Genomic DNA, 23,586 nt, shown 5'->3' with positions numbered 1-23,586 from the left:
ACCAGACTCTGCTTGCCCTACTCCCTCTCCTCAACTACCTCCCGAAGGGAAACCAGTCTGGATTTTCCCTACGGAAGAACAGGACCCTGGGTTTACCATTAAAAGTAACTTATTAAAAAATAGCCTCATTAAGGCGTTCCTTATGTTCTTTACGTTTCACTAGCAAGCGGCTCACCCCCGCCCGCAGGGACCGGGGGCCTGAGCGGTGCCCGGAGACAGGGCCGCGGCCCCGCCGCCGTGCCCAGCGGCACCCCCCGCCCCACCTCAGACAACCGGCCCGCACCCTGCCCGCAGGCAAACCGCGGCCGGGGCCGGGCGGGAGGCGCGGGACACAGGACCCCGCGCGTCACCCGCAGGAAAGCGACAGCACGAATTAAAAAGACAACAAAAACAAAAAACACTTTTCGCCGACAGGCGAGGACCGAGCGGCCGCGCTGCTCGGGGCCTGGCAGCGGCGACACTGTGCCCGGTAAGTACCCGGGAGAAGCAGGGCCGGGCCCCGCCGCCCGCTCCGAGAGGCTGGGGCTGATATCAGGTCAGCTAAGGGGACGGGCCCGTTCGCCCCGGCGGTAGTTGACGGTCTCGCTCGCCCCGGCCCCACCGGCGGCCGCCGCCTTCACGGTGGAGGGGGCGGGGCGCCCCGACCTACCTCCTCCTCCTGCTCCCACACCGCCGCCCGCCGCTTCCGCCTGCCCGAAAAGGCCGCGCTCCCGGCGGCCGCGCGGCAGCCAATGAAGATCGCGCTCGCCCTTCCGTCCCGCCTTCCTCCGGCCTCTCCTGCCAATCGCGGTCCCTCACATCGGCAGCTGCCAATCCCGGCAGTGGCCCCGCCCGTGCCCTTGAAGGAGGGGGCGCCCCGTGGGCGCGCTTCCGCCCCGCCCCCGCCCGCCGGAAGTGTGATGTGGCCGCGAGCGGGTCGCCATGGTAAGCGCAGGGCGGCTGGGCGGGCGGGGGGCGCCTGCTCCGCTCCGGGGTCGCTGCGGGACCGGCCCTGGCCCACCGGCACTGCCGGCCTCCGCGCCGCCCGGCCAGCCGCGTCTCTGCCGAGCGACGCTTCCCGGGCCCGGTGGCGCCCCAGAGGCCCCTCACATCCCATCCCATCCCAGCCGGGCCTTTGAACCCCCTCACAGGCCGAGGCCTGAGGCCTTCGCGCCGCCGCGGGGTAGCGAGCCCGCGGGAACGGAGCTGTTCCAGTTCCACCCTAAAGCCTGGCTTAGCAGTTGGCCTAGCAGTAACGCAAACTGGTCGTGCCTGCGCCCCCTTGGTGCCCTTCCGGCCCCCAGCCTGACACCGTTTTCCGCCTGTACCGGCTTAGTGCCGGGTTCTCCTTGAGGCAGTAGTCCTTGCTCTGACCTGCGGTGCATTGTCTGTCAGGGCAGTATTTCTGTCTCTTCTGACCTTCTCATTTAATGGGTGTGGTGTTTGATGTCTTGTTTCTTGAGCAGTAAGCTGAATCCTGACATTGACCGCTGTTCTCGTTTTTTAGGAATAGCGTCAGAGGCCTAGGTTGGTTTGCTAATGAAAAGTATAAATGGTGTGTGTAGAGCTGACCTAGAGGCTTATTAGCATTGCCAGTTATGTTTTATATGGTTTCTGCCTTTTTTTCATTCTATGCACAGAGCATATAAATGACAGATTTATATTTGGGTTAGGGTTAAAGATGTGCTGTGAAATAATCTTTCTCAGCTAAGGCAAAGATCTTTATGTGAGCAGTGCAGATACATGTTTTTAAAATTAAAAGGAAAAACAAAGGAATAACCAAGAGAAGAGAAGGTTTCCCTGTGCAAATAAACATTTGTACATAACTTTTACTTCAATACAGAGTTATTTTAAGATAAGCATTCTCAAATTTTTTCTTAGAATCACAGAATGGTTTGGCTTGGAAGGGGCCTTTAAAGATCACCTAGTCCACACCCCCATTGCCATGGGGAGGGACACCTTCCACTAGATCAGGTTGCTCAAAGCCCCATCCAGCCTGACCTTGACAGGTTATCCATCACCAGTGATGATACTGTGCAACTTCCACTAAATCTTTTTGTACTTCCCACATATTTATTAAAAGATTAATATCTCTTGAACTTTCTTATGGTTCAGTTCAAAAAAGCTCCTAGGCTCCAGATCTTGTCACCAGCAGGAAATTGCTGGAAGTTGCTCACCTGAGCATTCCTTGGCAGATCTTTTAGATGAACCTGTTCTAATCTGTGGCTTCAAGCAGTGAACAAAGGGGTTTCATGATAAGAGGCATAGATTATCTCAGAGGATCTAAAATGCACAGAAAACAAGAGACGAAAGAGAAATTAATACCTCACCTCTAACCAGTGCATTGGAAAGGTAGATCTAACGAGTGCATTGGAAAGCTAGATACTATTGAAGTATAATATCACCTTACTGTTCTTCGTAGCACTTAAAAGGATTTGAGATTGTACAAAAAAGGCAAGAGAACCTTGATGATCAGTGAGACATTTACGTTGCTCAGTTTAGCACTTATCTAGCAAAAAGATTATGGCAAGCATACGAGATCTTGTGAGAATTTTTTTCTCCACTTGTCAATGTTGCTTGCTAGTGTTTACTCTGTCTGCTTCAAGGAACCTGAAGTAAGATGGAATCTATTAATGAGATTTTTCTCGTGATTTTATGTCAAAGGAGGTGAAAATAAGATTCCCCAGTCTTGTGGTGTTTGAATTTCCTCAGGGAAAATAATAACCCTCATGGCATATCCAGGACTTTGTGCTGCCTCTGGTGTCATGGCTCTTTAGAAAAAAAGTTGTTGTCTTGTGGGATTAGCAGTCATGACCGGTAGTGAATGACACTTTCTTCTGAGCTCACACTTGACTGTGAGATGGGAAACAGCTGCTGTCTGTGTATTGTCAAATGGAAGAGAGTAGAACTACACCTCCAATTCGTTCTCTTTCTCCAAAGAAAATGAGCTGCAACTGTGGCAAGCCAGTAGCCTTGTGAATAGCATCATTTTTGAAGCATAATTTCCAAAGGACTTTATCCTTTGGAACTTTCCATCCCATTGTCTCCCAGGTTTCCTTACCACATCCTTACTAAGTAAGTCAAAACTTGGGCTGGGTGAACAGCCAGCTGCTGCCAAACAATATATATAAGCTGGCTTCTACCTGTCTTCTCCTTTATGTGAAAGCACAACTTGTGTTTATTATTTTCCTGTTTACTGCCAGTGGGTAGAAAAAAAAATACAATTTTAACTTAAACCAACTTTGAAAGCAGGTAGAAGCCACTCAATGGATTAAAAAGTTACTGGAAACAGAGGAGATGCAGTATCATGACACAGCTGCTTAATTTATTTAGAAGGAGAATATGTATTGTTCAGTGATGTCCACAAATCATTGTGTCAGTTTATCCTGTCAACTTTTGAAATTTTGTATTTGAAAACTCACCAAACTTTTCCTAGTGGGGTTGAAAAATTTGCCACACAGATGTGGTTTGGTGGGAAAAAGGGAAGAAGCCTAAAGTAACATTAAAATTAATGATGAGCCTCTCACCTGCTGAAGGGTGGTCCTCACTTTCCTTTGTAGCAAAAATGTGCAATCGCAGCCAAACATGAATACACGTACAAAAAACATCTTAATAGATAAATTTTGTGTCTGTAAGTGCAATTTGGTGATGAAGAAAATAAAGAATTGCAGAAAACTTCATGAAGATGGCTTCTTTCCCTTCACCCTCTGGTTAAGACTGACCTTGAGCTCTACAGTACTGCTGAAAAATTGATTTGGGAGCTTACCATAAGGACAAACATTTCTGTCACAATCTTTGTTGCTGTCTTAGAATGGTGTTTATAGAAGGAAGGGGGATTGCTCATATAACCAACTGTAAAAACATTCATTAGTAAATATTGATCCAAACCAAGCTCTCGGATATAAACATACCACAATCTGAGACACTGTTCTGCAAAAACAGCTTTCAGGAGTCTTCAAGTGCAAAATTTTGTCTTTGGCTTATTCAGAGTTACAAGGAGGAATCAATCCTGATTCAAATTTGCTGATAGCTCTGTTTTTATCATGGCCTAAAGGTAGATAGGATTAAAAACATCTCCTAGTTCATCTTACAGTCTTAAGGTGTCTTTGTATTGTGAATTTATTTTACAATAATGATGGACAACTTTTTGCATGTCAGTTTTATAATGCCATCAGGCACTGAATTTTTTGAATAAGAAGCAATTAGAATTTCAGGTGGTTACAGCTGCAGTAACAAATTTTTCATCTGATAAAGCCTTTCCTACCCAGCTAATCTGATTTTGCTGGGAATCTGAGGATTTTACTCCTACACCAAAGCTGTAATGCAGGAAGGTGCTAGGACCTCCTTTGCCACCAACCGTGCAACAACTGACTCGCATCCCTGTACTCGATACTTCTTGACCCCCATGGCAGCTCTGGCATGCCCCTAGCAGTAGGAGCAAACACTGCTGATTGAGGAGAAAGCAAGAAGGATCTGCTCTCGGGACACCTTTCCTCCCATCAGAATAACAAGCTTGTCAGAGAATTGAGGTGGAGAGAGGAAGAGAGAAATAGGAGATGCAGTGTGGCTAGGTAGGGACAGTGTAGTATGTTGTTTACTACGCTAGTATTGCTGCTTAGTAAATCTCATACCATCTGTAACTGCACTTGTTAATAGTAATGGCACTGTGGAGTAGGGATGTTGTGAGTAACTACTTGAAATCTGAAGTACAGATACTATTGTGTCAGTTTACAAGAAGATGTGAAAATACATCATTGATATTTTGCTTCGGTGATTATAGAACAGAGGAAGCTATTTCTTCTGCCATTGTGAGATGCAGCTCTTGATCTGATTTGGGAAGAGTAGGATGTAGTGAGTCTACTTCTACAAATTTTATCACATACCTGAACAGTCCAGCAATGAACAGTCCAGTTGTGAGAAACTATTTCTTTGCTGAGTGACAAGCAGTTCTTACTAAACATCTTTGGCATTCTGTCTACTGTTAAACATCTTAATTTTATTCAGGTATAGCATGAGAAGAAGGGATCACATTTTTTCTGCAGGCCATTTGAAATTAATAATGAGCTGATTATCCGCTGTAGATTTTCCAGTCATGATCCAAACTCGTAAGTTGAACAAAAAACAGTGTTGCCATTAAATAGTCAATGTGACAATTTAATTTCTTTGATTGGCTGCAGCATGAGACACCATGCACATTCACTGCAACAGCTGCAGTATTGAATACATTTTTCTGCTGATGCACAAAGCTTGGTGTTCAAACTCACCAGAAGTTTTCAGTTTCAACTTTGTAACCAGGGAAAGAAGGTGGAAACAGCTGCCATCTTGCTAAAAATGTTACCTGTCTTACAGATGTTAAGAATCCAAACCATGCAGCTGAACTCTGCCAAACAAGAGACCTGCAGAGGTTGCCCAGCACCACGGAGCATCCAAGACTTAGCAGAGCTTTTCATTATTTCTTGACCAATGTAAATTCAAAGATAAGCTTTTTGTTCAGCCTTGAAAACAGAAGGAACATACTATCCCTTTACTGCGTGCAGCAACTTCTTAGGCTTATTGTAAGGATGTTCAGGGTTTGAATTGCATAGGCTTTCTGTGGGGATAAGAGACATTCAGAGAAATAGAAGGCATGTGGGTTTTTTCCTGTTGTGCTATGGAGCCAATCTCTAATTAGTTTTTGATTCTTGCTTGTGAGTTTGGTGTGATAGTAGAACTTTCACCGTAACATTATTTTCTTAAATTTATCAGACAAGGGCAGATGGAATGTCAGCTGTATCACAAATGTCAAAATATTCAATATGACAAAGCAAAAAATATTTCAATATCTTCTTTTTTGAGAACTTTGACTTTATTCCATGTCCATCTTCAAATTCCTGTAGTACCTTCTGTTACAAACTCATGGTTTTTGCACACTGCTTTTATTAGAGTAAGGATGTCATCTGATTCAAAATATGCTGGCATGGTAGAGTGACTCTTACCTCTTCCATTCACACACACAGTTTTTACTGTTTCTTAAGATTCTCTGGTAAATTTGAGGTAAACAGACTAAGTTGTGGTGTGCAACTTCAGGAGGAAGAGTTAGATTATTTGACAGAAACTGTGCTGCCCAGTTATCAAAAGCACGTGGATAGTACAAGTTTATAATTAGCCATATACACTTCGATGAACAGCAACAGAAGCCAGAACATAATCATTATGGGAGAAGATGTCGTTTTCTTTACATGGATAATTGTTGTTCTTCTGTTTGACCACATGCTACAAATCTCTAACATACAGATTTTTAAGGCAGGAGAGACGAATGAGCTACAAATCAAGATTTATGTCCTTTTAGAGAGCTCTGTGGCAATAGCTGAATATCACCTACTCTGTTTATAGTTCCAAAAGTTACCATTAGGTCCCCTGTTACTCTGAAGAAAATACTTCAGCATCGTAAAAAGAGGAGTATAGAAATTATTCCTGTTATGTAATGGGGAAAGAGAGTGGAGAAAAAAAATCTCTGTAAAATTGCAAACTATATAATCTGCAAAGAAGACGTGGAGGAAAAGATATCTTAAGCTTTTACTGCCACATCTAACATAAGTCTGTGTTTGTTGAGTAAATATATGGACATACACACCTATGTGTTACAGTAACCCTGATAAAAAAGCTTAATATTCTAACTTTCACTTTGTTTTTTATTGTAAGATCTTTTGGTGAAATGCTGCATCTGCCAGCTGGTTACACCCAAAGTTCGATTTTGGAACTGTTGTCTAGGTATTGGGGCAAAGAAGAAGGGATTCAAGTGAGCATGGAATGTCAACATTATCACCATGAGGTGTCATTTCAGTGTTGGTCTGTGGATTTGAACTGCGGTAAAAAACTAAGTGTGTTAAAGTCAAGAGAGCTTTTGCAGGAGAGGACAACTGTTTCCATCTGTTAATTCATCGTCTAATTGTTTAAAGAGATTGATTATGTTTTAAACAGATGTGTTAGTCTTCAGTTGACTGGAAAGCATACGTGTTAGTTCCTATGTGCTGTACTTGCCATTTTAATTAACAACATTCTTCAACAAGTATCTAGAGGAAAGATCCCCTATTCCTTTAATTGAGCCTTAGCCTAAACTTTATGAATGCAAAAATACATATTTTAGACAGAACTTTGAATATTTTAGACAGAAATGTGAATGAGCATTAAATATTTTACTTAAATTCCTGGGAAACTAAATACTGGGGTGAATGTGCAGTAAACTTAAAGTAGAAAACCCTATTCATGCTGGAGCAACCAGTAACTGCTAACTGGATGGTATTTGCATACTTACTAAGCACAAACCAGTTTTGTCTAAACACCTCTTGCTTAGTTCTTCACTGTAGTTTTGCCAATAATCACTTCAAACTTAACTGATTTGCAAGTTTTGTATTTTTCCTCTAGTTCTAATTAGCATGCCACTTTTACAAATGCTTATTTTCCATTCATTTTTATGAGATTACATTTGGCAGCAGTGGGAAAACAAATTGTTTCGGAACAGGTTAGAAAATAATGTAATTATGTGCATGTTTTAGTGAACTTTTAGCAATTGCTTTGACCTTCAGGTTGGGAGTACGACATATTTTATTTCCTATTATTTTTTTCAATATTATACTCCTAACAATTAGATTTAGACTGGGGAAATAAGAATTGCAGTACCTCATGGAAACCTTAGATAATAAGCATTTTCTCTTTCGGCTTTTTAAGGACTTCTTCATTAAAATTTCATATAGATTGATTTCAAATTTCTATGATGGGGTTTGAAGTATACATTACTATTTTAATGTAGGCTTTTACATTTTTATCAGCTCTTGCTTAACCACAGTTTAACTACAGTGTAAGCTCTTGCTCACACTTTGTTATGAGAAAGGCAGCTAACCGATTGGATGTCAGCATTTGTTTCTTTGGTTCTAGAGAACATAATCATCCATCAATTTTATAGTATTGAGGAGGATAAAAGAAAATAAAACTGTTTTAGAAAGACTCTGTATTCTGCAGCATATTATACTAATGCGGCTATCACTTCTTTAGAATATTCCAATAATTTATCTGTGTTTGCCCGCATAAATTGATTATTGTAATAGTAACCATGGGGCAAAGTTTAACAACTTGCTGGTGCTACAATGGCCTCTGTTTTTATTGCACACACAGATGAAATCATGGTCACGCTGCAATCAGAGATGGAGTAATCATTTTGGAAAAGCTGGAAGTCTAGGGAAGATTAAGCTTTGGTTTCAGTGTCAAGTCTGTTGAGATAAACTGGGAGAGCTTTTGGTTTAGGCTTTTTACCAACCTGGAGGGACAACAGTATTGGGTTTATGCTCTCCTCCTGTATGTTTTTTTTTCCCCTAGAACTGTGGTATCAGGTGGTTTATTTTAAATGAAAGCATATGACGCAAAGGTAAATTCAGCGAGTCCTTCCATGACACATCTAGTTGCATCAAAACTTACAATGTAATTTATTATAGTGCTACCCAAGGGTTGCATCACTAAGTGGTTCATAATTCTGTGGCGCTGTCTGCAAACACATGGAACAAAACAGTATCTGAATCAGAGAATGTAGGAGTGATGGAGCGAATAAAAAGTACAGCAATAGATACAGTACAAAGTCTTGGCTATGGCTGTTATTTTCACTGTAGAAAAAAGTTTAGGATCAGTGTACCTGTTATGGCTATGTCTGCTGAGGCTGAAAACACATTTCCCAGTGATCACTAGAAGTTAGGCAATCATCTGAGTGTGCCCTACCTTTCAGCACATTGAATTAAATACTCTTATAAAGTGCAAGAGTTGATAACCAGAACTCTGAGCTGCCTCTTTTTTTTTTTTTCTTCTCTCCATGTGTAGAAAATTTAATGCTGACTAAATTGCAGGAGTGACAACATTGTCTATAATCAGGTTGACAGGGGTTGTGCAAATGTTATTGCACACCAAGATTCCCTTTCTCAGCCACATAGGAAATTTTTCACTCTAAATCAACACTTACTAAAGTATATTAAACTTTAGTTTATACTTGAGTATATTGAACTTTTATTACCACGTACTATTCCATAGATTTCTTTTTACTCCATCTGCAAGATCTTCCTTCCCTCTCTCCTCACCCCAGAAAAAGGAGCTGTTGCACTATCTTCTGCTCCTGTGTTGTAGCAGATGGTATCTTCCAGAGGCAACTGGAGACTGTTTCTTTCCTTATAATTCCTTATAATTCCCTGTTTTGCCCCAGTGTCCTCTGTGCTGACAGCTACGCTGTTCAGATGAGGACTGGGATGGGAATGCATTCAGATGTCTCTAGCTGTAAAGTTAGTCTTCTAACTACCATATATTCGCATGAGTATTTCTAACATATACCACCACTGCTAATCTGAACACAAGAAAACTTTAAAGAGTATTCATTCTTTATTTCTATGGTGTATTATATGGAATTATTTTTACTAAGATACGATATGATCAGGTAAATAATATTGAGGCTTTTTTTTAAGGTCTAATTTTGGGAAGCATTTAAAAGAGCCTTTGGGTGTGTAGCTCTCAAAGCAAAAATCCGTGGTCTTGAATTACTAAAGACCTATGAAAAAACTTGCTCTTGCAAGTTCTGCTGGATACAATACCTCCTTAGTGCTGCGGGTGATGTGATAGTGCTCCACAACTACCTGGAGACAGCACACAGGAGAGGGAGGGGGGGGAAAAGTATAATTACCTAAGTAACACAGAATGTAACTACTAAGGTGTTTCCACCGTGTCAGAAATGTGCCAAATGCAGATGTAGAAAATTTCAGCATATATAATTAAAGCCTGAGCTTGCACCATCTAAAACAAGAGTAAAATACCAGTGCTGATTCTTTTCTGTAGTTGCAGTCTGAGTCTGGGGAAGTTAGTTGTCTTTTCACCAGCATGTGGACACAGTCTAAAAGATAACATCAATTTCTTCATGTGCTGAAATGTCTTTATAATGGGAATTAGGTTCACAGGATCTACGTTAAACCAGTCAACGCGTTTGAAAAACTCCAATGAATTACTTTTGGATCAGAGGAACTCAGTTTAACCAAATGAACTGCAACCCACCTGCATTACAACATTTTCCAAATAGCTTGGTATGTGAATGCAGTGTTTTGTAAAAGGATTCCGAGTAATGCATGATTCTTATAACAGCTTTTAATTGCATCAGTTCAAGCAGCTGGATGTAAATTGCCCTTTTCTGTAAATTCAGCTGGGCCATAAGAATTACTTCAGATGTGAAATGTGAAGCCATCTACTTCAAAATAAATTTTCATTTCCAGTTTAAAATTGTAAACAAATTTTAAAATATGCGTGTCTGTCCTTTTAAAGTGACTATATAGATAAATGTGTAATTCAGAGCACATTTCAGTGGAATCGTGTCTGTAATTACAGCGATGCCCTACGCTGCATATCTGGAGAAACACATTAAGAGCCCAACAAAGAACAATTATATGCTGCCCCTATTGATTGACTAATAACACATTTCATGAGTATACATTTACAATTCCTGCTTAAGAGGAAGCAAGTGTGCCCTTCTGCCATTTTTGTATGTTGAAGTACCCGATACCACCAGCCTCCTTGGGAAGCAGCTGCAGGAGAAAGCTTGCAGGAATTCATGGGAACCAAGCTCTGGCAGGCACTGCACTGTGAGATGTCGAGAGCAGCTGTCTCTCCCGGAGGACTGATCAAATTAATCAGTTGATAGGGAGTATCTGGCTTCGCTGAGAGGCAGCCACTCCTGGATTCGGCCCCGTCGCGTTCCTAGACCCACAGGAGCCAGGAGACACTGCCTCTCGTAGGTCGTAAGAGTTGTCTCTGCGGGGGGAATTGAGAGTTTTCCTGGTTTCTGAAGTTGGCAAAAGCTTGTGACTAGTACAGAGGCAAGAGTCTACAGATAATGATGGGCAGTGTTTTGTCCTTTGTGAATAATCTGTCCATTATTTGCGACACAGTAGAACAGAAATAATGACCCAGCTAGCTAAGCTAAAATGCTAAACTAAACATGATTTGGCAAATGCTGTGCCTCGGGAGAAAAGCAGGTAGCCTCACCTTGAGGACCTGAGGGCTGGCTTTGGGTGTTGGATCACTGCTCCACTCGTGTCATGTCCCCTCTCCATGTTCTCACTCACCGCAGAAACCTTCCTGCATGTCAGCTGCTGCGTGTAGTTGCCACTTACTCTTTACCTTTCTCCACTGCCTGCCTTCTCTCTGCATCCTAATAACCGCATTCTCACCCTGTCCCTTTTTTGTATCTCAGACTATTGTCATGGAAGGGGTATGAGGAATGTGGGAACTGGCTTGGGAAGTTTGCTCCTGTGGCAAGAGGGCTCCTGCTTCAGAAGTAAACGGGAGAGTAGCACACCCACTCCAACGGCTAATGCTGCCTTTGAGGGCATACCCTCCAGGATGCTGAAATCTCTCATACAGGCTGCAGAGGCAGAATTGTTCACTTGTTCCTTGAGCCGCTCTATGCCATTCCTTCTTAATGGGTAGCTCCCCATCCATGGGTGGCCTGTTGGACCCCGTTAACTTAGGCATTTAAAGTAGTTTGTGTATCTAGCCTTGTCTAACGCATGCATTCAGGCTGGCAGCTGTATGCATGTTCTGGTATTGCTTCATATAATTCATGGAGACTTCTATGGAAGCTAAGGATTTTTTTTTTTTATTACGAGGTTTTAGATCTCAGTATCAGAAGGGTCATGGATGTTCCAATGGCTTTGCTTCTACTAGAGGGTCTCGTTTTTCTCTCTTGATTTGCTATTAGTGCAATATGGAACTGAACTATTGTGATTTTCTTTTATAATTCGCCTTAACTATTTAGAGAAATTTCATTATCGGAGCTTCAAAACATTAGAATTTGGTGACATAGGAAGAAAGTGCACATAGATCAACAGAGATGTGCCTCGGGCTGTGGAAATAGGAGCTCTGATGTGCTCTTAAATCCCACTGAGTTCTGCTTGAAGAAGGAAACTGCAATGTAATATCCCTTCATAAGTGCTAAGTATTTACACTTAATTAAATACTACTGCTCAGCCTTCTGGGTTGAGCAGTACGAAAAAATATGAGGTATTTAGACACAAATTTGTCAGAACTCCAAAACGAAGAGTGAATTTATTGTATTTGTTTTTCCATTGTTTTTGGAGTTCCAACTAAATAGGATTTGCAAATGAGGGTAGCTGAGCAAAGAGAAGATAAGGCTTTGTGACATAAGTAATTGCCTAGTGTACTACCTGGTGCTGTTAGGTTGACCAAAATGTCAGTTGCAACATGCTGAGTTAAAAAAAACCCAAACCGATAAAACTACAGCGCCGTGCTTCATGCAGCTGGATTATTTTCACACTGCAGGAAGAATCTAAGTCTCAGATTTGGGACTAATTATTAGAAGCTACAAACCACAAGGACTAGTAGGCAAATATTTCTACTAAAAATTCCCGTGAACCTATTGGAAAATAAAATAAAATGTTGCTAGTGTATTGTTTATTGGAATGGTTATGTGGCACTTGCTGGAAATCAGCATCAGCCATCTTTCTTCAAGATTTTGTACTTGGCTGTGGAGTTATAGCAGTCCTTAAATGGGTACCTTCTCTCCCCCCATAATGTTTATACTTCTGGAAAAGATTGCTTTACATAAGCAATGACAGTTGCTTCTTAGTTAAAGAACATGTTAGCTACACAAGGCTCAGACTTCCGTTAAAAAAAAAAAATGCTTGTGAGATGCACTTACTGATATTTTAAACTTTAGCAAATAGCCAGATATTGTAGCAGTTTCTCATTAATAGTTTCTTCTTATTGCCAGTAGGCAGATTAGTTTGACTATCAAACTATAGATTTTTAGTTCTCTGTCCTAAGGCAATTCCTTCATTTGTCCAGCATTTTCCATACAATTACCACTTCTAAAAAAATGTATTTGTTGCAAACATGCTTTTAAATTTAAAATCAAACATTATTTGAAAATAAAATTAAATCAGTTTTCTTTTCATAGTTCTGGTGGGTTTAATTGTATATATTTCTATAAATTTGTTGAATTTTGGGTGTAGTCTTCATAAAGCAGTGTATTAACAATCCTCCTGCATATTTCTTGTTATTCTCTGTCTTGGCTGCTGCTGGTTTAGTTGTCAAATACTCTTCACCTCCACCTTCACCACCACCACCATATTCTATTGATGCAAACCGCAGTTACACGTATTCTTGGCCGAAAGGGAACATCTGTTTTCTGTAACTCATAGCCTGCTGCTAATGGGTTTCCACAAACTGGCTTTGGAACAGGTGCCTGGGAGCAAAACTGTAAGGTTACCATTTTGCCAGCTATTTCTTTAGCCTTCTTGGGATGGATTGAGAAGGGAAAACTCTGTTCTTCCACCATTGTGTGCAACGGGCTGTTAAAAGAGTTTATGGCTGGCTGGCATTGTAGGTTTCAGTTTTGTATTTAATGGGTATTGTGTAGGGGATCACTTATTTTCCCCAGCTTATGCAGTAAAGAAAGTTTTATACTGCAGAGATGTAATTTTTCTTTTCTGATTTTCTTCCGTAGTCTGCCATCTTCAACTTTCAGAGTCTACTGACTGTAATCTTGCTGCTCATATGTACCTGTGCCTACATCAGATCCTTGGCTCCCAGCTTACTGGACAGTAATAAAACTGGGTATGTAGTCCAATCATTTTAAAAATACACAAGCTGTTTGGTTTTAACAGCTTCTTTTTTTACTGTTAGTATCTTCTAATGTGTGGTAATACAAATCCTATTCTGAAAAATTTCTCTCCTCTTTAAAGATAAAAATCTTCATTTTATACCTTACAATAGAAGGCAATAAGGTATTTGCAAGCTCTTAGTTGCAGGTTTTTTAGTAAGAATTTATTAACTAACAAAGCCAGCTAATATTGCTTTATTAGTTATTGTCTAGACTTGCAAATTTCTCATTAGATGCTTATTAAAGATACAGACATGAGTGACAGAAAGAAAGCATTTTTCTACATGCAGCTATTGCTGTAATAATTTATTTTTTATTCTTAAGCTGGATAAAAAACATCAACAGCAGAAGCTGTCTTTTTGTTTGTTTTCAAAATAGATGTTTTGGAAGTATGAGTTTGAAACACAGTTTCAGCAATAGTCTGTAACCAAAAAAATTCAAACTACTTAAAATAAGCAACACTATCCTTATCTGTCGTCTCCTTAAATCATTTTTTGTATTCTTTAAGGAATTTGTTGAGAAGTTTTTGAAATTTTTACAAAACCTAACCTTTTTTTTTTTTGTCTTTTCGTCACTGTAGCTGCATCTCTCACTTTTATTCCTAAAGCACATGTTCCTAGGTGACCAATGTTTTTCTCCTTTGTGTTGCCTGTTCTCCTGGAATGTGCTTAATGTTGCAGGGCCAGTACTGCTGCAAAACAGTTCTTCACCCTGCTCAGGAGCACAGTCTTTGGGGTGGTGGGAAATGGGGACAGCCACAGAGCCAAATCTGTGCCTCACTTGTGCTGTTAATACCCATTCACCTTTTGGCTTACCAGTTTTCTTTGTGCTACAAAGAATGTGCCTGGATGTTGGGTGCAATATGCAGAACTGTGATTTAAATGCTGTGGTTTTAAAGTAACAACTGAGCAATTTTGGCCTAGAAACCACTGAGGCTGCCCGTAGTATTTCAGTAATACTGTCACCTAAGGTTAATACAAAGGAGGTAAGTTTTACAGAAGTAGGAGGTAATTCTAGCTGGTAATGTTCTAGCTGGAAAAAACAGACAGGCTTTTGAGTGCTGGGTGTTTGACTTGTCCGCTTTTTCCATTAGATCAGTTGCTGTTAAAGAAAAAGTTTTTTTCCCCGAAGTATCTTCTGTCACTTCTGCATTTAATTTTCAGAAAAAGGTTCAAGTTTTAAGTAGACTCTTGTCACCAAGAACCTTGTCTTCTGAAAACCTTTGTTGTAATTAACCTCTGGAATTGCTCTTTTAGCACACAAGTTTTCTTTTAGCAATGCAAGATACCCAGAGTACACTAGTTTCTTTTTGATTTGGAGTTCTAACATGAGAATGCTTGTGTCCTTTCATATGGGGCTGTGAGGTTGCCACTGACATGAGAGATTTCTTTTGATAAAAGTAAAGATGGAAAGAAAGGATGACTTCATGAAGGACTGGGGAGGGGGGAAAATTGGGTGTCTGCTAGTGGAAGATAACACAATAGTCAGTCAGGTATACACAGTAAGAAGTTAGAATATTTATTTTACTGATTAAAATTTTAGTGCTGTTCTTGGCAAGGAGTATTTCCTTTAATCTGGAGCTACTCTGTTTATTCTTGAGGCAAATCTGTCTGGACTACAATGGAACTCTCTTCATAAAATGTTTTCAAAGGGTGCTGACACAGTGGAGGAGTTGGGCGTTTGATCTGTAGCTTTGTATTTACATAGATGTTGAAAATACTATTTTATTTTTGTTTTATATATACGTATGTATACTACTTTGTACTGGAGAATGAAACGTTGGCCTGGAAGCAATGAAATTTGTTTCCTGAATGGTAGATGCTTACATGGAGCTCATATGCTGTTAAACCCCTGTCCCTCTTCACTAACATATTCCATGCTCAAATGGAAGTGTCTAGACATACTAGATAAAATAAATTCTAGTGATACTTTGTTTTACCACAGAGATGATCTTACCTCATTATTCCCGCTCCAAACTAATAGCATAAAAAAGTAGCAATAAAATATTGAAGTGACAGAGAGGAGAAATGTTGATAGTTATTCACTATATTTCTGACTAAGTGAGTGGTAACTTTGGTGAAGATTTAAATCTGTTGATAGTAAGTAAAGAAACATGTTTCTGTTGGTTGAGAGACTGTGTTGCAAAGTGATGTCACCCATCCTCATAACACTGTATTTCATGCCGTCGACATCTGCCAAAATGTGTCTTTTCCTACCAAGCCAAACAGAATTTTAAACCTTCATTTTCCCTGATGCATCTTGAGTGTTTCCATGTGCTTTGTCCTGAGCAATAGCATTTAAGGTTGGGAAAGCAAGTGGAGATTTACTGTTTCATGCTAACTAGAGGAGAATGCGTACCACAACATAATTCTCTCCTCCCTGCTAACCAGAAAGATGTGTTAGCTTATATGCAGCAGAGATTTCCTTTGGCTTACCATAAGCATTGCAGTGGGGTATCTCTCACACTCCCTCCTGCAGTGGCGTTGTCCTGGTAAACACATGGCAGCTGCATTTTGCAGCATTCTCAGTCTAGCAGCCAAAGTCTAAAGCCCCACTAACCCTTTCTCGTCTTACTGGGCTCCATTTGGGGGGGCGTGGCGTTTCTCCAGATAACCAATATCACTTTCATGATCAGTGATTTTCATGTTGTCAATGAAAGCCAGGAATACGCAGCAGCTCATGCACATTTGACTTGTGGCTGCCAGAAAACAGTAGGTACGCAAGCCAGACTGACACGTTTCACCTGCATCAAAACAAGGACGAAGATGAACATGAAGGGGAGAATTAGGAGCAGTGCAATTACTTTGAGTAGTTGCTTCAGGAGGAATTATTTTGGAGCAGATTCATTCAAGGTATCATTGTTTCTGTAATAGTCAAACAGGTTTTGACTTGAAGAGGTGCGTGTTGTGAACCTGAGATGAACAGTAATGGAAAAATTCAGGAGAGCAGAAGGCCTGCACAGGCTTTTCTTCCAATGTGAGCTCCCCAGTTCATCCAGAGGCTGTGATTATAGCTGTTTAGAAGGTCCAGATTTCAATTTGCTTTTGCTCAGCAGCAAACTATGTGGACAAACAGTATACTGGGCTGTTCCAATAGCAGCACAAGCCTTTTAAAAAGGTGCTGTTGTCATCTGTTGGAAGACTTGACAGTCCTCATGTCAGTGGCAATTTTAAGCTGATGAAACCTATATTCTGTTTTATACCTCCCACATCAGAAAGGAAAATACATATTTTCACTAAGAAGGGGGTTTTCTAGGGCTAGAAGCGACGTACAGTACTTCAGTTATAACTTTAAATTGTTACACACGGTCAAAAAACCCTGAGACAGCAAAGAAATACCCTTGCTGAGATTGTAAGGCAAATTCAACAGATATATAGACTGCCTGAAGGAGTTAATACTCTTTTTCCCAGGTAAGATTCGTGAAATAAGCATATGAAAAGGACAGTAATGTATTTCTTTGAGTTCCTGGGCAGGTTTTTGAGAGCTGGCAACATGAGATGCTGATCTGTGGAAGTTTTTGTGTTGGTTTTGCAGCATGCAATCTGTAAATCTTAATTTTACAGAGAGTAACAACAGTTTCAAGAGTCTTAAGCACCATCCACACAGTACTATGGGTCTGTCTATTTTGCTTTATAAGATTTACACATGAATGCCTTTTCACCTGCATGCATCTTCAAAAAGCACAGAGATGTCTTCAGGTTATTTTATTGTGTGACCTCTTAGTCTGGGAAAGTGTGATGGTCTACATGCAGGGATTATTACTTCTGCTTGTGGAGCTATATAAAAGCAGAAAAAATTAGCTTTGACTATACAGAAATACTTCTGGCTTGAGGTAAAACAATCTAAAGCACAAATGAAAAAACGTATTTCCTAAAAATGAAAATGCTAGAATGCTGTTTGCAATATATTGGTGAGCAAGAGGTACATCGGTCAAAAAGCATTTAACTTTGAAAACCTCAGCCACTTGCTGCCTCTTGGAACACTTGCTTCTCACCTGCCCGACACCAGACCTTTGTTTCAGAAATAAAGGGGAAGCTGCTAAAAGGAAAGAGGGATTGATGCTGAAGTAAACTAGGACCATAAAATTGGCCATAAAATACAAAGTGGTGCAGAAATTCTTTTTTGAAATGTGCAGGAGATGTTGACTGCTGAAGTATGCAGGAGGAAGTGGCCCAAAACTACCTGTCTGCATTTAAGCAGGAAAAAAATAGGCAATTGCTAGAGCCCAAGAAAGGGGGAAGACAGATAAACCGTTGTGGGTATGGGTTCAGAGCACTGTGGGAAAGCGGTTGGAGAACTGCCATCACAGCAGGTAGTAGATACAACCCCACAAATAATGTAGACTGATGTTACTGCTGATAAATATATCAGGAGAAGGAAGAAAAATAATTAAGGTTTTTTTAGTCCATAAATCTATAAATAGACAATGTAGTTGAATCCAGATACTTTTACTGCATTGCAACCAGTCATACTACGAAGGAAACCTTCCTGTAGACAAGCTTTCGACACAGTTTTGACCAAAATTTGAAAGGCTGAAAGCTGGCTTCTAGTTCAGGACGCTTCAGTATTTCTTCCCCTCTTCCTCCTCAGATTCTAAAGCAGTCTCTACTCTTCTTCCTCTTGAGCAGTCAGTATAAGATTATTTTGGTTACACAGAGAAATTATAAATTTGTGGCGTATGTGCTTTTACATCCCTTCAGATGTGCTCTGAATAGTTGAATCCTGCTTTTCTCCTTTGTTATTTCACTTGTGAGAATTAACATCCTGAGCAAGCAGCATTAGAGAGACATGAGCCTGGTAAACCTTGGTAAAAGAGCAAAATCAAACCTGAAGAATTGTTTTGTTATTTACTTCAATGCAAGTATTCTATATCAGATTACACCTATGAGCGTGCGCTGCTAGAAGAGGCATTTTTATCTACTATCACTAAGGAAAATACAAAAGAGACACTACAAAGCATTAAATTTAAAGTACTCAGGTTTATCACCTCTCATACATGCAGGAAAACTTGCTTCAAAATCTTAACATAGAAAGTTTCCCATATACAGTGACATGGAGGCCTGTTGGTATTTCCTATTCCACTATTTCTCTAGTTCTGTGTTTTTTTCTTTACATAATTTTCTGTCTGGGTACTTTAATGTATAACGTAGAATTCTGATGAAATCTTTAGATTTGGAACACAGACTGAGTAAATGCATCTTTGTTTTTCTTGCATGCAAAAAACCTTGCTAGACTTAGAAAGAACTTTGCCACTTGTTTAGTTCGTAGCCTGTACCCCTCTGTACAGGTATCTGGTGTTTTCTGATGTCGAGAATAGTGTCAAGTTGGCAAAGTATGGTTTATTTGGATTGTTTTAGCAGTTGACTTAAATTATTTTATTAAACCAAGAGCCTAATGAACTGATTTTATCTTCACAGACTATTGGGAATATTCTGGAAATGCGCCAGGATTGGTAATATTTTTTTTCTTTGAAATCTTTTAAGACCAGTGCTTTTTCTAGAGCATGCATTATTTATTAGGCTAATGTCTCCATGTAGCAATGAAACCCATACTCATACATCATCTTAAAAAATGCAGGTTTTACCTCCATTAAATACAGTGAAGGGGGGATGGGCAGGGTATGGCTATCTTACTTAGCATCATGGAAGCCTGCATTTTCTAATGTCAGTTCATACATGAGGTGTTACATTTGCTAAAATTTTTTGCACTTTTTGCTGTGTGAAATAACCAAGGGCATACTTCTTGTTAACATAGAAAGAAATCAGTGATTCCTTATAAACTGCTGTCTGTTTGAAATTCTAATGGACTACTGACAAAACCCAGATATTTACCTTACAGTAATAAACCAACATGGAATTCATAAAGCAGTAAAGTTCTATTTAATTACAAATGTCTTTTTTCTCTCTTTAATTAGCTTCTGTGTACTTTTGAATTACACAAAGCTGTTGGTGTCAAGTGGCATTGATATGGAGGCTGATTAGCTCTATCTGATTTTAGACATTTTCCCATAACATTGATACTTATATTTATTTTAATCCTTATTCTGAATTTATTTTGAGAAGGAAATGGGAATATGCAACAGAAGTTCAGTCTTAGCATTAAGGTATATCCAAGATTTTTCAAAAATTACAAATCCATCATCAAAACAGTGTTCTTCAAATTACATTTTTAATGCAGAGCAGAAACATTGAACTTGTAATTCTAGATCTTCCTACTTGTCATTGAACCTAAAGGAAAAATGTATGGTTCCCTGTTCTGCATTCTCAGGCTTTGAAAGGGGCATGACATACATTTTTCAGTATGTCAAAAAGCATTGACGCAAACCCCAGTTTTTTGTGAAGACGTGTTGTTAAAATGATTGCAGATATTGTGCTATTTAGATAATAGACATAGCAGAACCAATTTTAGTATAGTAATTGAAAGATACTGGCAAGGTGGCAGCTGTCAGAAATGAATTTTGAGCTATACCAGCAAAAACAAATGTAAAAATTCAGCTGCATTAAGGTTTGTTCAAGGTTGAAGAGCACACCCTACCTTACCTTACCTTACCTTACCATCTTCTTTTTAGTTAATTAAGTGCAAGCATATTTTTTCTATTAGCTATGCACAGCAAACAGCTAAAAAAAATTATTTAAAAGATGCACAAGAGGTTTTATGAGGTCCCTATCAACGTGATAGAAGTTAAGGACTGCAGTTCATCTGGAATGTGGTCTTGCTTTCCCATCATACAGTAACATTAACATGTTTGCATTTGTTGCATCCAAGGTAATGCATGCACTCTTTTGCCCTATACTGAACTGCTTCCTCTTCTCTTTTTCATGTAAAACACTGATTTCTTTTTAACTTACATCTGGAGTGGTCCAATTTGACTTTCTTTCAAACTGATAGATGAGGAGGTAGCATCTTAACGTTCCTCCTGTACATTTCCTTACATAACAGTACCATATCCTCAGTATGGGAAATGAGCTTTGAAGACGCTTCCTATCATATTATTTCTGTTAATCACAAAGGGATGTAAAAAGTGTAGGCTTTTAAAAATGAAAATGCCTACTGGCTTCCTTTACATTTAACTTGCCCAGTATGTTTAAACAACCTTTTCACATGTGCATAAGATTTTAATAACCAACAAGTGGTTACATATTTACAAAGTTGTGCAAAATGATGTTTAATCCTGCCACATGGTGATTTCTCTTTTAAGAAAATTAAGAGCAGGAAAGTATAACCCATATGAAAATTGTAATACTCTAAACTGTAGGAGGTGGACTTCCTCAAAAATTTATTTTAAACAGATGTGAAGCTGCAGACATTAATTCATTCAGTTATTTGAAGTTTAATTAAATGTATGCCAGATCATGACAACATCTTGTAATGTCACTGTGGCAGGCACTCCTGCTTCTGGGAGGTGTCACTACAACTATTTTATTTTTCTTTTGCTGTGGAAAGTTTGTTCCTCCTGTATTTGAAGGTCCTGCTGGTAAAAGAGACCTTTTTTCTGAGGATTACACCTTAATGCTAGACTTGGGAGCCTTGGCAGATTTTTTTTCTTTAATGTTTCTCTGAAAACTGCGTATCAGAAAAGGTGGTTTATGGTAAGGCAAAAGACCTTGCACAGCAAAAGGAAATTGAACTTTGTTTAAAGCAAACAGCTCCAGCTCTGTCTTTATGCTTCTCAATGCTTAAAAACAGGAATTTTCTCACTTTAAAGAGTCATTGCTGCGTTAACACTTCCTAACAGTTTTGTAGGCTGGAAGTACCAGAGAGAAGTCAGTGGATTCAGGAAGAGTAGTCCTTAAGTAGAATGGTAAAAACGCCTGGCTAAATGGAGGAAGTGCTCATGTAAATAGGTCGCAGTCTGATTAACATTGCTAATATTCCCCTGAACAGTTCCCTACCTAAGATGAATTTTTTTCACAGTTTATTTGTTGAACAAGGGATCTTTCTAACATTTTGTTCTGGACCGAATGGATGGGAATAGATCTTTCTCGATTGCCTTTGCCACCAAGTACAAGTCTGTTAATGGTGTAAACTTAACTTTCATCCATGGTGTGCCCTGGAAAACTGTAACACTAGTTGGAAAGAGTCAGAAATAGACGTGTCTGTGCAACTTCTGTAATCTGTTGACCATTTTTATCACTAACCTGAAAATCTGTGGGCCAGACCCTCTCCACATGCTAAATACGTTATGTCTCTCTAGCAAAGAAAAAAGACAGGCATCTGGCCGTGTCTAGGCAGCTGTGGGCTCCCCAGCCAGTTCACTGGTTCCTACATGATACCACGCATAGAAGATGCACACTGCATGTAGCAGCTGTCATGGCCAGACAGCATCAAGGTACACCTCAGCTGACACGGAACAGCTTTTGAGCAGTGATAGCCCTTAGGCAGAACTGGGAACAGAGCCAGTAAAAGATTTGGTGTCTTGATCAGCTTTCCGATGCCTGCCTCCTGACTCTCCTTGGCACTAAGAGATAGCAGCAATATATTCCTTATTTTTTTTTTTAATGTTTTCCTGGAAACCGCATCTCAGAAAAGATGGTTTATAGAAAGAAAGAAGGCCTTGCATTGAACTTTGCTTAAAGCAAATAGCTTCAACTCTGCTTTTCTGTAGCAATATATCCTATCCTACATATTAGTTTTCCCGCTCTCATGCATGTTCTTCCTCAGTACACAACTTTAGTTGTAGTAACATTGCTCCAGCTAGAAGTGTTGAATATTAATTTGCATGTACAATGGGATAATTACCATGTTAGGCTAGAAGCAGCCTAGATCTGTTTAGTCATGCCTGAATATTTGTTTGGTTTGGGTTTTTTCCCTCCCCTCAGGTGAACGGAAGAGCCCCTACGTGGCTGTGTGCTGTGTCATGATGGCCTTCAGCATTCTGTTTGTATAATAGCAACTGGAGAGTGTCACCTACACCCTACTACCAAACAGCAAAGCATGGAAGAATTTCTGGCAGGAAAAGATGAGGAAGTGTCATCAAGTCTCCTCTTGCATGTTGGCTAGCCTGTATCTTAGTGGACACCCCCGCTCCTGCAATTGGACCATCGTGTACAGTATTAGTGATCATAATGTAATTAACTCCACATGACATGTACTTATTAATGTCAATTCAGTACTGACACTCCTTGTGTAACTCTTGAAAGGGTGTCTGTTGTATATCTGAGATTCAGGGGAGCTTTTTTTACACCATGCTGTTGAAAAGGCTTTTAATTTTTTGTTTGATAGACCTATTTAATGAAACTTAAAAATTATAAATCTAGCAATAGCAGTAAGACCACTCTTACAAGAATAAAGAACGTTGTGACTCTAGGATATTATTACAAAAGTATTTTCAGTTCTTACTGTCTGAACAATTCCTGTCATTTTGTGATAGCTATACTCGCAAACTAAAAATATAAACTCTGGCCTAAGTTACATTCAGCTTTTGTTTTCTGAACTTGTAATTCCTCAAATAATCTGTCAACATTTTTATTGTTAAGATATGAATAAAGGCAGGGACCGTAATTGTAATGATGTCTGACTAGCTGCTGAGAAGGCAAAGATGTGGGATTTGAGAACCTGGACTGCTCTGTGTAAAATATCATATGTATTCATTTTTAGATCTAGGTCTCACGTAAATCATTCCCAAACTTTTTTCAATATTGTGACAAAAAGATTCTAAAGGCTCTGCTGCTGTTTTTGCATGTAATACCGTTGGCCTTCTTGGCCACCTGGGCACACTGCTGGCTCATCTTCAGCCGGCTGTCGATCAATACTCCCAGGGTATTTTCCGCCAAGCAGCTTTCCAGCCACTCGTCCCCACGCCTGTAGCGTTGCATGGGGTTGTTGTGACCCAAGTGCAGGACCCGGCACTTGGCCTTGTTGAACCTCATACAATTGGCCTCAGCCCATCGATCCAGCCTGTCCAGATCCCTCTGCAGAGCCTTCCTACC

The 23,586-nt window shown here is 40.0% G+C and overlaps 1 protein-coding gene across 1 annotated transcript; it reads left to right on the top strand.

The window, feature by feature from the left end:
- The first annotated feature begins 887 nt into the window (after positions 1-887).
- TMEM167A (transmembrane protein 167A) lies at positions 888-23,074 on the top strand. The gene is made up of 4 exons (XM_059833987.1): positions 888-924; positions 13,502-13,611; positions 19,075-19,109; positions 22,477-23,074. Exons 1-4 carry the CDS (start codon positions 922-924, stop codon positions 22,542-22,544), a joined length of 216 nt encoding a protein of 71 aa, XP_059689970.1. The 5' UTR covers positions 888-921; the 3' UTR covers positions 22,545-23,074.
- Positions 23,075-23,586: the final 512 nt, after the last annotated feature.

The sequence above is a fragment of the Gavia stellata genome, chromosome Z, assembly GCF_030936135.1.
Source record: "Gavia stellata isolate bGavSte3 chromosome Z, bGavSte3.hap2, whole genome shotgun sequence".
Lineage (NCBI taxonomy): Eukaryota > Metazoa > Chordata > Aves > Gaviiformes > Gaviidae > Gavia > Gavia stellata.
The sequence above is the reverse complement of the archived record's forward strand: the minus strand, read 5'-3'. Positions and strand labels throughout refer to the sequence as shown.